General features: G+C 44.3%; 1 protein-coding gene across 11 annotated transcripts in view; it reads left to right on the forward strand.

The window, feature by feature from the left end:
- Window positions 1-15,546, forward strand: part of LOC122550924 (glycogenin-1-like) — a 110,149-nt gene that overhangs the window by 53,632 nt on the left and 40,971 nt on the right. For all 11 annotated transcript variants that reach the window (XM_043692389.2, XM_043692391.2, XM_043692394.2 and 8 more), the window contains exons 5-7: window positions 3,783-3,909; window positions 5,550-5,772; window positions 9,842-9,958. In XM_043692389.2, the coding sequence (XP_043548324.1) occupies window positions 3,783-3,909; window positions 5,550-5,772; window positions 9,842-9,958 (467 nt within the window). The remainder of the gene's footprint in view (window positions 1-3,782; window positions 3,910-5,549; window positions 5,773-9,841; window positions 9,959-15,546) is intronic.

The following is a 15,546-nucleotide window of genomic DNA, read 5'->3' on the forward strand; positions in this document are numbered from 1 at the left end:
CAGATGGACAAAGGCAGCACCACCACCTTCAAGTTCCCCTCTAAGCCACTCACCATCCTGACTTAGAAATATATTTCCCTTCCTTCACTGTTGCTGGGTCAAAATCCTGGAATTCTCTCCCCCACAGCTGGCAATGCCACATCCCACACATTAATAGTAAAAAGGACTACCCCGCTCCTTGTTCGAATCATCACGTTTTAATTAGTGCGGGTGTGAAGAATTATGGGGAGCTGAGAGGAATGTGGACTTGAGGCTGAGATGAGACCAGCCATTGAATGGTGGGACAGGCTCGAGGAGCTGAATTGCCTACCTCTGCTTCAGATCTTATTTTAACTGTGACCCACTTCATAGCATTGCTCACTGAGTCAGTAGATAAGCTTTCATACCCCAGCTTAGGGTGTGAGCACAGAAATCAAGTGCTCTGTTTATGGGGAATGAGGGTAGAGTTGGACACAGCTGCAGGCCCTCAGAGTTCAGGTCGTTTTGGACTGCCGCTGGAGGTTAACCGTTGGGGGTGAGGGTCTCTAATTGTTTCACCAGTGCTGTACCTTACGTCTTCCTCAGCCACCAGGACGGCGCCAGCAATAGGCTGCAGCTCCCAGGTCTATCTGGAGTGCCAAGAGTAGCCCAGCGTTAAACTGGGGAGGTACTGCATCATGCTCTTCGGTAGATGTAAAAATATCCATACTGCTGAAAAAGAGCAGGGAGTTAGCCTTTGTGTCCTGGCCAATATTTATCTTTCAGTCAATATTACAAAAAAACAGCCTTGTTGTTGTTTCTTGCTATATGCATTTGTCTGCTATGCTTCCAAAAATGCTATAGTCCAAATATATATTTCATAGTCTCAAAATACTTGGAAACAATCTGTATGTATCTCTTTTCTATTAATAACTTACATCAATAATGTATGGGGAAGTAATGGCTAATGTTATTATCACTTGACTATTGTACATTTCTAGGATTTGATTTGATTTATAACTGTCACATGTGCCTAGGGATAGTGAAAAGTTTTGTTTTGCCTGTAGTACGGGCAGACCATACCCTACAAAGTTTAAAAAAAAATCACACAACATCAGGTTATAGTCCAACAGGTTTATTTGGAAGTACCAGCTTTCGGAGCACTGTTGGACTATAACCTGGTGTTGTGTGATTATTTTTTAACTTTATCAATCCCAGTCCAACACCAGTATCTCCTCCTTATACCCTACAAAGATCATAGGGCGATAGAACAGAGCCAAGAATACAAAGTTACGGCTGTAAAGAAGGCGCTAAGAAGCGAGTCAACCCAGGGATGCTGTGAGTCTGTGAAGCCCTCGTGAAGAGACGTTGCAAAAATGCAAAGAAGGCAAAGATGCCATTGGAATAACTCCACAGAGGCCAGTATCCCATCACCAAGTTGTCCTTTATTTACAGGTGACTAGTACTTGACACTGGTCCAGCATCCTCAGAGCTGGTGCTGAGAGTGAACAGAACCTCTGACACTCCTGTTTATATCTGTAAGCCAGGGCTCCTTGACTGGACCAAGTTAACAACCCCAATGTAGGAGCTCAAATTCTGAGGTCCACTTGCCTGACCATGTTCCAATCACTAGAGCTGAGAGCATTCAATTTCAGACAAAGTGAGTGAGTTCTAAAAAAACAAGGAACAAACCATGAGACACACGAGATGAGGTGGGTGCCTCTTTGTGTGCAGAGCAACCTGGCAGGAGCATTGCAATGTAGGTTACTGGTGAGCTCCAGGGAGCAGAAGTGAAGAGCTGAAGTACATTCCAAGTTAGTGGGGATTGGCCATGAGAATGTGGTGAGGCTGGTATTTGGCTGATTGTTGGCCGAAGGCTGGAGGTGGTTGCTGCCCATGGAGTGTGCCAGGAGATGTTGGTGATCAAAGGTGGACGTGGTGGCCTGGAGATGAAACCACTGAGCTCCAGTCACTGGCTATTTGCTCTAACTTTGATGTGCAAGTCAAGAAATGGCACCATTTAGTTTCTCACCATTGCCTGGGACAATCATAACCGCTTAGAAATGAGATGAGATTAGCAAATGCACGGAAACAAAGTCATTACTACATACCAGCAAGATGCTGATGTGACCATTGAAACCTGAGGGGGTACAACAGGCATTTTGCTGAATGTTCAGAATCTGTGTTGTTTCAGTTCTTGGCATATTCTCCCAAATTATTCCTCATGGCGCACACTGTTCCAGGGATGGGGACATTCCACTCGTTGGTTACTCTTCTGGGTCTTCTGTTTATCAGTCTGGTCTGAGGGTGGGAGCCAATTTAATGGCGAACTGTTGACTTTGAGCAATGGGTTTAGGTTTGCCGTATAGTGTCATTTTGGAAAGAAAGCAAAAATAGAGTCTGGTAACATCTGAAGAGGGAGACAAACAGAGTTGGTATCAAGTTCTCCAATGGAGAAGTCAGTAGATTTTAAGCTAATCAACGAGGAGGATCAACAAAATGGCGTGTGTGCGATAAAGTGCAAGGCAGGAGGGATTGAAGGATAAAGGGGTTTCAGGTGCAAGGTCATAGGATGAGGTATTGGGACAAGTCAATGGAGATGGTGGAATGATAGACAGCTGCTGTCCAGCAAAGAAATGCATTAAAAGCCAAGCCAACAAAGAGGAAGGGACAAAATGGGGGCAGTGGGATGGTTCTAGAGATTGTTGGAAACTTTGCAAAGAAAGGCTCAGTTAGAAGATGAGGGCTTGATCCCCAGACTGCCATTGATCTTTTATTGGAACACTTTAGGAGGCCAAGGACAGTGACCACAGCAACAGAGGTATAGAGTGACAGGTGAATAGAAACTCTGGGTCATGCGTGTGGACTGAACATAGAATCCCTATAGTATGGAAGTAGACCCTTCGGCCTTTTAGGTCCACACCAACTCTCCAGAAACACCCCCCACCCTATCCCTGTAACCCTGCTTTTCCATGGCTAATCCACCTAGCTTGCACATACCTGGACACTATGGTCAATTTAGCATGGCTAATCCTAACCTCCACCCCTTTGGACTCTGGAAGGAAACTGGAGCAGCTAGAGGGAACCCATGCAGATGCAGGGAGAATGTGCAAACTCCACACAGTTGCCTGAGGGTGGAATAGAACCCAGGTTCCTGGCGCTGTGAGGCAGCAGTGCTAACCACTGAGCCACCATGCCACCCTGAACAGGGGGGTATTTGCAAAGTAGTCAACTGGTAATATTTGCCCAAATAGTGAAGATCATACCTTGAGTGGAGAGCACTGTATTAAATTGCCAGTACAAATAAATTCACTGCTATGCCTGGAAGGGGTGTTTTTTGTGCAGTGAGAAGGGAGGAGGTAAAATTACAAGTCCTGCATTTCTTGTGCTTGCATGGAAAGGTGCTGTTGGCAGGGAGAGGTTAATGCAGGTGACTGGCATTAGATCAAAGTATTGCAGAGAGAACAATCCCTTTTGGAGTGTTGAGAGAAGGGAGGAGAAAACGCATTTGGTGGCACAGTCCAGGCCCTCCAGCCCTCAATGTTGCGCCAACCTGTGAAATCAAAATGCCATCATGCAGACTTTGGCAGAAATGGCAGAGGTGAGTTGACTGAACACTGAGGTTGATGGGATGGAAGGTAAGGGCACTTTTTAATGATTATCTTTTTATGATTCCAATTTTCTGACTTGGAATATATTAACCAGGAGGAGAAAATATTTGCTCATCTGGTCCAATATCATTCGATATACTATTAGTTGAGATTGTAGAGCTGCTTTTCCCATTGCCTTACCGTGACAGGTTTTCCTTTTGTCCTGTATACCAGGAGGAGATCAAGGCTTGTTGAATAGTTTCTTCAGTGACTGGTCTACAACAGATATCCACAAACATCTACCGTTCATCTACAACCTCAGTGCCATTGCCATATACAGCTACCTCCCAGCCTTCATGCAGTAAGCATCCTCTTATCTATCATTATTTTAAGCAAAATAGCATATATTTAAAGCATAATAATGTGTAGCAAAACAATTCGGTGTCAATGTCTAGCTATATGGTCACTTAAGTTGGCAATGAAGCAATTATACAACTTTGCCAAAAAGAAAACAAATTGCTGGAGAAACTCAGTAGATCTGGCAGCAGTCATGGAGAGAGAAAACAGAGTTAATGTTTCGAGTCCAGTGACCCTTCTTGAGAACTCCACAATGCTCCTGTGTGGCCTGCCCTGCCAGTATGAGTGATCTGAGACCAGATATGAATAATTTATTTTGCAGATAGCAAACAGATCTGCAGAGTACTGTTCCTAATCTTAATTCAGTTAGGTTCAGATCTCAGTAGATTGAGTCACATTGGTAAAAATAGCGACAGGAAGAGAGAGTTAATGTTTCGAGTAATCCAAAAGTCTATAGTCTGTATCCTAACTTGTGTTTACTCCTGTTCACCCATCACTCTCGTGACCTGTACTGGCTCCTTATCTTCGAGGAGAAAGTGAGGACTGCAGATGCTGGAGATCAGAGCTGAAAATGTATTGCTGGAAAAGCGCAGGAATGAAGGGCTGAAGAAGGGCTTATGCCCGAAACGTCGATTCTCCTGTTCCTTGGATGCTGCCTGACCTGCTGCACTTTTCCAGCAACATATTTTCAGCTCGGGCTCCTTATCTGTTAAGTGGTGCTTATTGCATTTTGCATCCTTATTTTGAAATTCTTCAGTACATTGCCATTCCTCCACCACCATTCACCACCACTCCTCCCCCCCCCCCCCGGCCCCAATCTCCAATACCCCCTTCAAGATCTCTATGCATCTCCAACACAATCTTTAACTGCCTCGGCGGAAGCTTTGAAATTCCTCCTTTTAATTTTTTTTTCTATCTCGCCACCTTTTCTCCCCCTTACTTTACATAGTCCTTAGGTCTGTTTTCCTCATTGAGGGAGCTGGGTGGTGACACAGAGTGACGCAAAAAACGTAGGTTCAATTCCAATACTGGCTGCCATCTGAAGGATTCTCCTTGTCAACCTCTCCCCTCACCTGAGGTGTGTTGACCTTCAGGTTAAATCACCACCAGTCACATCTCTCTGTAATGGGGAGCAGCCCTATGGTCTGATTGGACTTTAATGACTTAATCTTTACCTGCCAATCGAGCCACTAAAGTAGACACTTGAACAGCAATACTGTGCATCTTTATTTCTGTTCCTATATCTGTCCTTTGGACCTTTAAGTATTTTTAAGGATGCTTTATAAATGAACTTTGTTGCTATTCCTGTTGTAACCAATAATAATTAGTTATTAGGCACACATCCTTGTGCATAAACAACAAAAAAATCTTGTGAATAATCCTTCTCTGCTTTCTCTCATCACCTTCCTGCTTTATGCTCCATATGAAGAATTGCCTTCTGATCAATGCTTAAATGTTGGCATTTTATTATCAGCCATTCCAAATTTATACAGTGAACACAGTCATCTCTTTGGGTCATCAGATGGCTGCATTCTTCTGATGTACTGGTACTTAGAGGTGACCTCTTTCTCATGTGTTATGTAAATTGTTTACATTCATTCCTGCCATCTCTGTTTCCTGTATAATCTCCTTCTCCTCCTGCAGCTTTGGTTCCAGCGTGAAAGTGTTTCATTTCCTGGGCCCAACCAAGCCTTGGCATCTCAAGTACGACGCTCAGACCAAGTGTGTTATCCAGGAGAACCTGGCTCCCTCAGACTCGCAGTTTATAGACTTTCTGAATTTGTGGTGGGACATCTACACCACCTGCATTTTGCCGTTGCTGGTAGAACATGAAGTTGCAGACAAAAAGACGATCGAATACCAGATGGTAAGCTGAAAAGTGTGAGAGACTCTGCATTTCCTGTCCAAGGATAAATCCAATTTACAGTCCCCTCCAAGATTTTGTGCTTCCAAATGTTTTGATGGGCACAGTGGCACTAGTCCATCTTGTGTAAGCAATTTGAACATCTTCTAATAGACTCATAAGAGTTTTATAGCACGGAACCAAACCCTTCGGTCCAACTTGTTTATGTTGACTACCTAAACTGATATCGTCCCTTTTGCCAGCATTTGGCCCATATCCCACTAAACCCTTCCTATTCATGTACCCGACCAGAGGCCTTTTAAATGTTGCAATGGTGTTATCTCATTCCCCTCAATCAATCTCTTTCTCTGGTTCTTTATCCCATTTCCCTCAATTCTTCTCCTCCTCTGGTTCTTTTATCTCGTTCCCCTCAATCCCATGTCCTCTGTGGGGCACCCACTGTTCCTCCCTCACTGACTCGATCGAAACCCCTCCCTTATGATTCTGAACACCTCAGATTCAATCCCACCTGCCCCTAATCTTCTCCGCTCCCAGTGTTTGGGGATTGTTGTCTAATATTTAATTAGATTCCAGAGACTTCCATGGTGGTTTAAAATGGATTCACATGCACAATTTTCCAAACAAAACCTGATATGTTCCATCATCACATCAGCAGCATCCAAATGACGATCTGTGGGACATTTCTGCACTCCCTCGATACTGTGTTAGATTAGATAATGTGCTCACTGTCTTCGGTGGGGTATGAACACTCAACTTGCTAATACCACTGAAGAGCATGCAATTTATCCGAACTGTCAATGGATCTAAATATTAACTTGCTTTGATAGCTTTTTTAAATGTTATGAGCCAACTTTAGATGTTTTTGTTTGCATTTTGTACTCATCTGGAAGTATGCAGAATCTACAACATGGAAAAGGGCCATTAAACCCCATTCTTTCTGTGCTGGTATGTATCCTTCACATGAGCATGTCTTTCTAATTGTACTTACAATCCTGTTTCCATATCCCTTCAGCTCCTGTTCCTTTGTTCACATATCTAATTTATACCAGCCAGTCAGAAGGTGAGGGTACCAGGTGGTGGACACACAATGTCCAGGAGGTGTACCGAGACCATCTTTGGCTGTAGACTGAACAGAAGCTGCCTCAACTGAATTACAAAGTCCATGCACTTCCGACCACTCTGCGAAACATTGCATACCTTCTGCATTTGCATGGGACTGCACTTGGAGAGGTGCAAAATCAAAAGAAAACACACACACCCTACACAGAACCAAGCTAGGAGTTTCTGACTTTATTCATCCTTAAAGGATAGGACTTTATATTGTCCTTCCCACTGATGGTAACATTTCAATAAAAGTGATGATGCAATTTTAAAATGCTATGAAAAGCACAGAGCGCTGGCATTTATTTCTGCAGTGAGAACTGGAAGACCAAAATATTTAATCGGGCCACCAATTTAAAAATTAATCTGCTTGTCATTATAAAAAAGAAACATTTTTATCTGATCACACTTCTACAAATCTAAATTCCTCCACTCGGGTTAGGGGAAGCCTCGTATTAACGATTTATCTTTATTATGACGGGTTTGCAAGTTGTGTGTGTGTGTGTGTGAGAGAGAGAGAGAGAGAGAGAGAATGTGTCTGTTTGAATGTAAGCTAATACCCAGGGATGGATACAATGGGGCAGGGTGTCAGGTGATCACCCGGAGGACCGGCAGCACTCCTCCTGTGCCAAAGAGCGGCCGGCAGGCAGTGAGGGCACCGTGACCCGGAGGAGCTGGTGGGTGATTGGATAGTGGGCCCGTCTGTGTGCTTTCCGTCTCTGTCTTAGCCCTCCACATGTCGCAAGCCATCACTAAGGTAACGTTGACCGTTTGTCGGTCGGGGGGAGTTGTGGGGGGGGTGGGGGTGTCTAAAACATAGAGATGTAGGAGCAGGAGGAGGCCACTCGAGCCTGCTCTGCCATTCTTCACGGTTATGATGGATGGTCCAACTCAATAGCCTAACCCTGCTTCCTCCCCATAACCTTTGGTCCTATTCGCCCCGTGTGCCACATCTGGCCACCACTTGAACACGTCCAGTGTTTTGGCGTCGACGGGTAATGAATTCCACAGGCTCACCACTCTTTGGATGAAGAAATGTCTCCTCATCTCCATCCTCAATGGTCCACCCTGATACCTCAGACTGTGACCCCCCTCCAGGTTCTGGACACACCCACCATCGGGAACATCCGCTCCACATCCGCCCTGTCTAGTCCTGTTGGAATTTTATAAGTCTCTTTTGAGACTCCCCCACCCGCCCCATACATTTGTCTGAACTCCACCAAAAACAATCCTGACCGAGTCCATCTCTCCTCCTACGTCGGTCCTGCCATCCGCCTGGTAAATTTTCGCTGTACTCCCTTGAGAGCAAGAGCATCCTTGCTCGGGGGAAAAAAAAAGTCACCCGCCTGCTGTGAAATGGCATTCTAATGTCGATGCCCAAGGTGTGGCGGAGGGAGTGTGGGATCTGCCTGTGCAGAATTGATGGGTTAACTAGCTGCAGTCACCCCGACCCACTTGAGACTGGTCCTGTACTCATTGGAATGAAGAAGAATACGAGGGGACCTTATAGAAATATACAAGATTCTTAGGGGCCTCAACTGAATATTTGTTTCCCCTTGGGGAGAGTCGAGGATCAGAGAGAACAATCTCAGAATAAGGGGTCACCCACTTAAGACAAAGGTGGGGAAGGAATTTCTCTTCAGAGGGTAGTGAATCTGTAAAATTCTTTACCACAGAGGTAAAACCACAGATAATGTCAGCGCTATCATTAAGTATATTCAAGACCAGGATAGATTTTTAATCAGTAAAGGAATTGAGGGTTATGGGGGGGGGGGGTGGTAAAGGCAGCAAAGTAGGGCGGAGGATTGTCAGACCAGCCACAAGGTTGTGAAATGCTGTAGCTGACTTGAAGGGCTGAATGACCTACTTGTGCGTCCTTTGGCTTTATGGAGATGATCCCATCATGGTATTATCATTGGACTAATAATTCACAGTCCTTGGCTTGTTCTCTTTCGGTCTGGGTTCAAATCCCTATCTAAATTCAACAAGTAAACTTGATTTTGTTTTAAAAGAAGCAGGAATCAACTGTTGTTAAAAACCCTTCTGTGTTTTTTGGAGAAGGAACTTTGCCATCCTTACCCTGGTCTGGCCTACACGTGACTCCAGACCCACAGCAATGTAGTTGACTCTTCACTGCCCTCTGGGTAATTAAGGGTGGGCAATACATGCTGGCCCAGTCAGTGACACCCATATTCTGTTCATAAAAAAAAAAATTTTTGCTCATCCCTAACTGCCCTTTGAGTGGCTTGCTGGGGCCATTCCAGAGGGCAGTTAAGAGTCAACCACGTTACTGAGAGTCTGGAATCGTGTGTTGGCCAGACCAGGTGACGATGGCAGATTTCATTCTCTGAAAAGGACGTTAGTGAACCAGTTGGGTTTGTACAACAATCACCATTGGCAAGTTTTTTATGTATTGAATTCACATTTCACAAACTACCATGGTGGGATTCAAATATGTGTTCTCCACAGCATTGCTTCACCTGTACTCTGGGCAGGAAACTTTTTTTAAAATTAAAATTGGAATACCTACAGTGTGGAAACAGGCCCTTTGGCCCAACATTTCCACACCACCCCTCCAAAGCATTACCCTACATTTCCGCAGACTAATGCACCTAACCGACACATCCTGAACACTATGTGCAATTTAGCATGGTCAATTCACCTAACCTGCACATCTTTGGACTATGGGAGGAAACCGGAGCACCCGGAGGAAACCCACACAGACAATGGGAGAATGTGCAAACTCCACACAGACATTTGCCTGAGGTTGGAATTGAACCCAGGTTGCTAGCACTGTGAGGCAGCTTCAACTTGAGCTCATGTTATTTTGTGTCAGCAGAGGTCTGCTGTTGCCTTGCAGTCTCTCCAGGGGAAGGAGGGAGGGTGTAGCCAATGTCTCCGCCTCCTCCTTTCTTTTCCCGCTTTGAAAACGGAAATGTTAACCGATGTTTAATGGTTATTTCTTGAGCAGCCTCAAGCAGGAGATCTCCAAGTTAGCATGAGACGTCAGGAAGAAGCTGTTGCACATGAGAAACCCATCAAGGCTTCCAAAATTCTGGAGACGCAGGACCATTTGCAAAGCGCTGAGGTAAGCATTCTGGCTCCTAGTGTCTCATTTCACAGCAGACTGTGAGGCTTGTCCACTGCCAGTGGAATACACTTCGATCCTGCAGGAAAATCGACTGGGAGTGGTGCTGGTGTGGTGTGGTTTGTTGGCAGGCCTTCGGTGCTGCTCCTCGGATGCTGCCTGAATTGCTGTGCTCTGCCAGCACCACTGATCCAGAATCTGGTTTCCAGCATCTGCAGTCATTGTTTTTACCAAAGGGGAAAGAGTTCAGGGAGGGAAGCACTGTGAGGTTTTTTTTTGGTTTTCTTTCTCTGTGTAGATGCTGTGCAAGTCAGACCTGACCTTGTCGAATCTGAACATTCTCTTTGTTGCCATGGGGATGGAAAACTTAAGTAACTTCTTGTTTGCGTTAGTTCAAAACTTTACAGGCCACAATCTTTGGGAATGAACCGGAGTGAGTTTATCCAGGGAGATCTTGCAGTGGTGTTGGTGCTATGTAGGCAGAACCCAGTGATTGATTGCCTCAACAGATTCCTGTGCCATATTAGGAGATGAGGTGAATCAACCCAAGCTAACGTGATTGTTACCAATATGTTGTCATAACTTAGAGGTGCCGGTGTTGGACCAGGATGGACAAAGCTAAAAATCACACAACGCCAGGTTAAAGTCCAACAGGTTTAATTGGAAGTACTAGTTTTCGGAGCGCTGCTTCCTCATCAGGTGGTTGTGAGACAGAACCATAACCACTTGATTAAGGAGCAGCGCTCTGAAAGCTAGTGCTTCCAAATAAACCTATTGGACTATAACCTGGTGTTGTGTGATTTTTATCAGTTGGTTTTGGCTGAGCTACAAAGACTGGCCACCCAGTGAGCTGCTCAAGAATGCTGGCATCATGGTCTCACTCCTCCCTATTCCTATAACATTCTTTAGCAATACGCCCTCAATCCTTCCCTCTTGAGTACTTTGCTTCAATATTGGTGACAACATCTTCAGATGTCTTGGTTATGAGCTGTGGAATTCCTTTCCCAATCTTTTCCATTTTTCTCTCTGTCACTATATCTTTCTCTCTTTTTGCCTCCTCTATCTCTCTGTCTGTCTGCTTCTGTCTCTCTCTGACACATATACACACACACTCTCTTTCTTTCTCTCTTTGACTGTATCTGTCTTTCTGTCTTTCTTTCTCTCTCTCTGACTCTGCCTTGTTCCCTTTCTTCATCTCTCTTTTTCTCCCAGCCCTACCCCTATTCCACCTTTTAAGAAATACTTCTTTCCAAACTTTTGGTTGTTTGCCATTATATTACTTTATGTGGCTCATTATATAGACTTGGGTTATTAATGCACCTGTAAAGTGCTACATAAATGCAAATTCTTATTGTTGGCTGCTGTGATACTGAGTTGCAGTAAGTACTCTGGGCAATATCTTCAAAAGTTGATGAGTGAAAGAAGGAAATGTTCACTGGAAAAAGAATTGTCAACTGTGATTAAAGCATCCAACTATTAGGACTCAACAGTATGTGTTTTCTGGAATACACAAGTTTAGAAATGAGCTGGTAAAAGGTGGGATTGACCAAAAGACTTAATTTTGATCTCGAGACAACTAACTGGTTCTTAAACACATCTAAAGGAAACCAACAGATGTAACATATTTAGATTTTTAGAATGTTTTTGATAAGGCACCACATTAGGCCACTTGTCAAAAAAGAGCCCATGGTATTGGAGATAGTACATTAGCATGGATAGAGGATTGGCTGGCTAATAAAAGAAAGAGTTAGGATAATGGGGTTAGTTTCAAGATGATAACGTCTAACAAACAGAGTGCCATAGGGATCAGTGTTGGTGCCACAATTATTTATAATATATATTAATAACTTGGATGAGGAAAGTATTATAACCAAGTTTGGGGGTGACACAAAACGAGGTGGAAAGGCAAGTGGTAAGGAAGACACAGAGTCTACAGAGGGATGTAGACAGGTTAAGCCAATGGGCAAAATTTTGGCAGGTGGAATGTAATGTGGGGAAATGGGAGGTTCTACAGGAATAGTGCCAGAAGACTGGAGGATAGCAAATGTGGCTCCCCTGCTCAAGAAGGGGAGTAGAGACCATCCTGGTAATTACAGACCAGTGAGCCTTACTTCAGTTTGTTGGTAAAGTGTTGAAAAAGGTTATAAGAGATAGGATTTACAATAATCTAGAAAAGAATAATTTGATTAGAGATAGTCAGCACGGTTTGTGAAGGGTAGGTCGTGCCTCACAAACCTTATTGAGTTCTTTTGAGAAGTTGACCAAACAGGTAGATGAGAGTAAACCGGTTGATGTGGTGTATATGGATTTCAGCAAGGCGTTCGATAAGATTCCCCACAGTAGGCTATTGTACAAAATGTGGAGGAATGGGTTTGTGGGAGATATAGCAGTTTGGATCAGTAATTGGCTTGCTGAAAGAAGACAGAGTGGTGGTTGATGGGAAATGTTCATCCTGGAGTCCAGCTACTAGTGGTGTACCGCAAGGGTCAGTGTTCGTCATTTTTATAAACGACCTGGATGAGGGCGTAGAAGGCTGAGTTAGTAAATTTGCGGATGACACTAAGGTCAGTGGAGTTGTGGATAGTGACAAAGGATGTTGTAGGTTACAGAGAGACATAGATAAGCTGCAGAGCTGGGCTGAGAGGTGGCAAATGGAGTTTAATGCGGACAAGTGTGAGGTGATTCACTTTGGTCGGAATAACCAGAATGCAAAGTACTGGGCGAATGGTAGGATTCTTGGTAGTGTAGATGAGCAGAGAGATCTCGGTGTCCAGGTACACAGATCCTTGAAAATTGCCACTCAGGTTGACAGGGTTGTTAAGGAGGCATACAGTGTTTTAGCTTTTATTAATCGAGGGATCGAGTTCCGGAACCATGAGGTTATGCTGCAGCTGTACAAAACTCTGGTGCGGCCGCACTTGGAGTATTGTGCACAGTTCTGGTCACCGCATTATAAGAAGGATGTGGAAGCTTTGGAAAGGGTGCAGAGGAGATTTACTAGGATGTTGCCTGGTATGGAGGGAAGGTCTTACAAGGAAAGGCTGAGGGACTTGAGGCTGTTTTCGTTGGAGAGAAGAAGGTTGAGAGGTGACTTAATAGAGATATATAAGATAATCAGAGGGTTAGATAGGATGGACAGGGAGAGCCTTTTTCCAAGTATGGTGACGGCGAGCACGAGGGGGTATAGCTTTAAATTGAGGGGTGATAGATATAGGACAGATGGCAGAGGTAGTTTCTTTACTCAGAGTAGTAAGGGTATGGAATGCTTCACCTGCAACGGTAGTAGATTTGCCAACCTTAAGTAGATTTAAGTCGTCATTGGACAAGCATATGGACGTCCATGGAATAGTGAGGTTTCACTAGAGAGGAAGAAAAGGACAACCAACTCCCATTCCTAGACGTGATGGTACAGAGTACACCGAACGGAGAATTCACCACAAAGGTACACAGGAAAGCCACACACACAGACCAAGTCCTGAACTACGAAAGCAACCACCCCAACACGCACAAAAAAAGTTGTTGCATTGTTCAAAAGGGCCATAACACACTGCAATACACCAAAACTGCAAAAAGAGGAAGAAGAACACCTATACAATATATTCGCCAGAAACGGATACCCCCGCAATTTCATCAACCGATGCCTAAGAGAAAGACAACGGAATGAGGACATGCTGCAACCCAAATGACTAGCCACACTACTATACATCAAGAGCATTTCCGAACTGACAGCCAGACTACTGAGACCACTAGGACTCATAACCGCACACAAACCAACAGCCACTCTCAGACAACAACTCACCAGGACGAAGGACCTGATACCCAGCATGAACAAAACCAATGTAGTGTACAAAATCCCATGCAAGGACTGTGTAAAACACTACATAGGACAAACAGGAAGACAGCTAACGATCCACATCCATGAACATCAACTAGCCACGAAACGACACGACCAGCTATCCTTAGTAGCCACACACTCCGATGACAAGCAACATGAATTCGATTGGGACAACACTACTATTATAGGACAAGCCAAACAGAGAACAGCCAGGGAATTCCGAGAGGCATGGCATTCATCCACAGATTCAATCAATAAGCACAACGACCTGGACCCAATATACCGGCCACTGAAGCGGACAGCTGGAACTGACAACCGGAAGCGGCAGGTACAACCACTATAAATGCCGGAGGAAACATCACAGAAGCGCTTCACAGGAGGCTCCCAAGCACTGAGGATGTCACCTAGATAGGGGACGAAACATCTGCAACACAAATTCCCAGCTCGGCGAACAGAACCACAACAATAGTGTAGGTTAGATGGGCTTCAAATTGGTTTGACAGGTTGGCACAACATCGAGGGTCGAAGGGCCTGTACTGCACTTTAATGTTCTATTTTATGCCCATTGGCAGGAAGAATAGAAGAGCTGATTATTATTTAAATGGAGAAAGATGCAGTACAGAAGAATTTCGGGCCCTTGTGCTTAAAAAGTTAGCGTACAAGTTTAGCAGGTAATGGGGAAGACAAATGGAGTGTTGGCTCAAAGAAAATGGGAGGTATATCAAGGTAGGGAAGTCTTGCCAAAACTATATCAGACATCAGTCAAATTGCACCAAGAATTGAGGAATTTGTTTGGGCCCCTTAGCTAATGAAAGATATATTGGCATTGGGGGCAGTCCAGAGAAGATTCACGAGGCTAATCCTGGATACGGAGGTATTTTCTCATGAGGAGAGGTTGAGTGGGTTGGGTGTGTTCTCATTGGAGTTTGAAGAGAGCCAACTTTATTGAAAGACAGGACATTTGACTGAGTAGATGATGTGAGATCTTCCACTGTGAGAGAAGTTTAGACCATACAGCATAATCTCAGCATGAAGGTAGAGATGAAGAGGAATTTCTTCTCTCTGGTGGGAGTTATTCTGGAGAATTCTTTGCCACAGAGTGTATAGAGTTTTTGTCATTACTTATATTTCATGGCTGAGCTCGATACAAATTTTCTAATCAGTGAGCGAGTCAAGAATTATGGAGAGCCAGGTGGAAAAATGGATTAGCTATGAATGGCAGAATGGAGCCAATGGGTCGAACGGTCTTCTCTGCTTCTACGGCTTCTGACCCTGTTGTCCTGTATGACTTGTCTATAATTATGAAAAAGCTAATCATTGGTGAATAGCTGATTCCCATTCATTTAAATTGTAGGGATTGAACCTTGAGTGAGTGTGTGGAACTCTGTTCTTTTCCTTGTCTGGCCATTTTACAGCCTAAAGCAGGAATATCCACCAGCTGTGGGCTGAAGCTGAAGATGATTATGTTGAATGGCAGAGGAGTCATAATAGAGACATATAAGATAATCAGAGGGTTAGATAGGCTGGACAGGGAGAGCCTTTTTCCAAGTATGGGGACGGCAAACATGAGGGGACACAACTTTAAAGTAAGGGGGGATAGGTATAAGACAGATGTTAGAGGTAGTTTCTTTACTCAGAGAGTAGTAAGGGTATGGAATGCTTTGCCTGCAATGGTAGTAGATTCGCCAAGTTTAAGTGCATTTAAGTCGTCATTGGACTGGCAAATGGACGTACATGGAATAGTGTAGGTGGG

The sequence above is a fragment of the Chiloscyllium plagiosum genome, unplaced genomic scaffold (genome assembly GCF_037043375.1).
Source record: "Chiloscyllium plagiosum isolate Xiang-an unplaced genomic scaffold, Cpla_swu_hap1 HiC_scaffold_6, whole genome shotgun sequence".
NCBI classification, from domain to species: Eukaryota; Metazoa; Chordata; class Chondrichthyes; order Orectolobiformes; family Hemiscylliidae; genus Chiloscyllium; species Chiloscyllium plagiosum.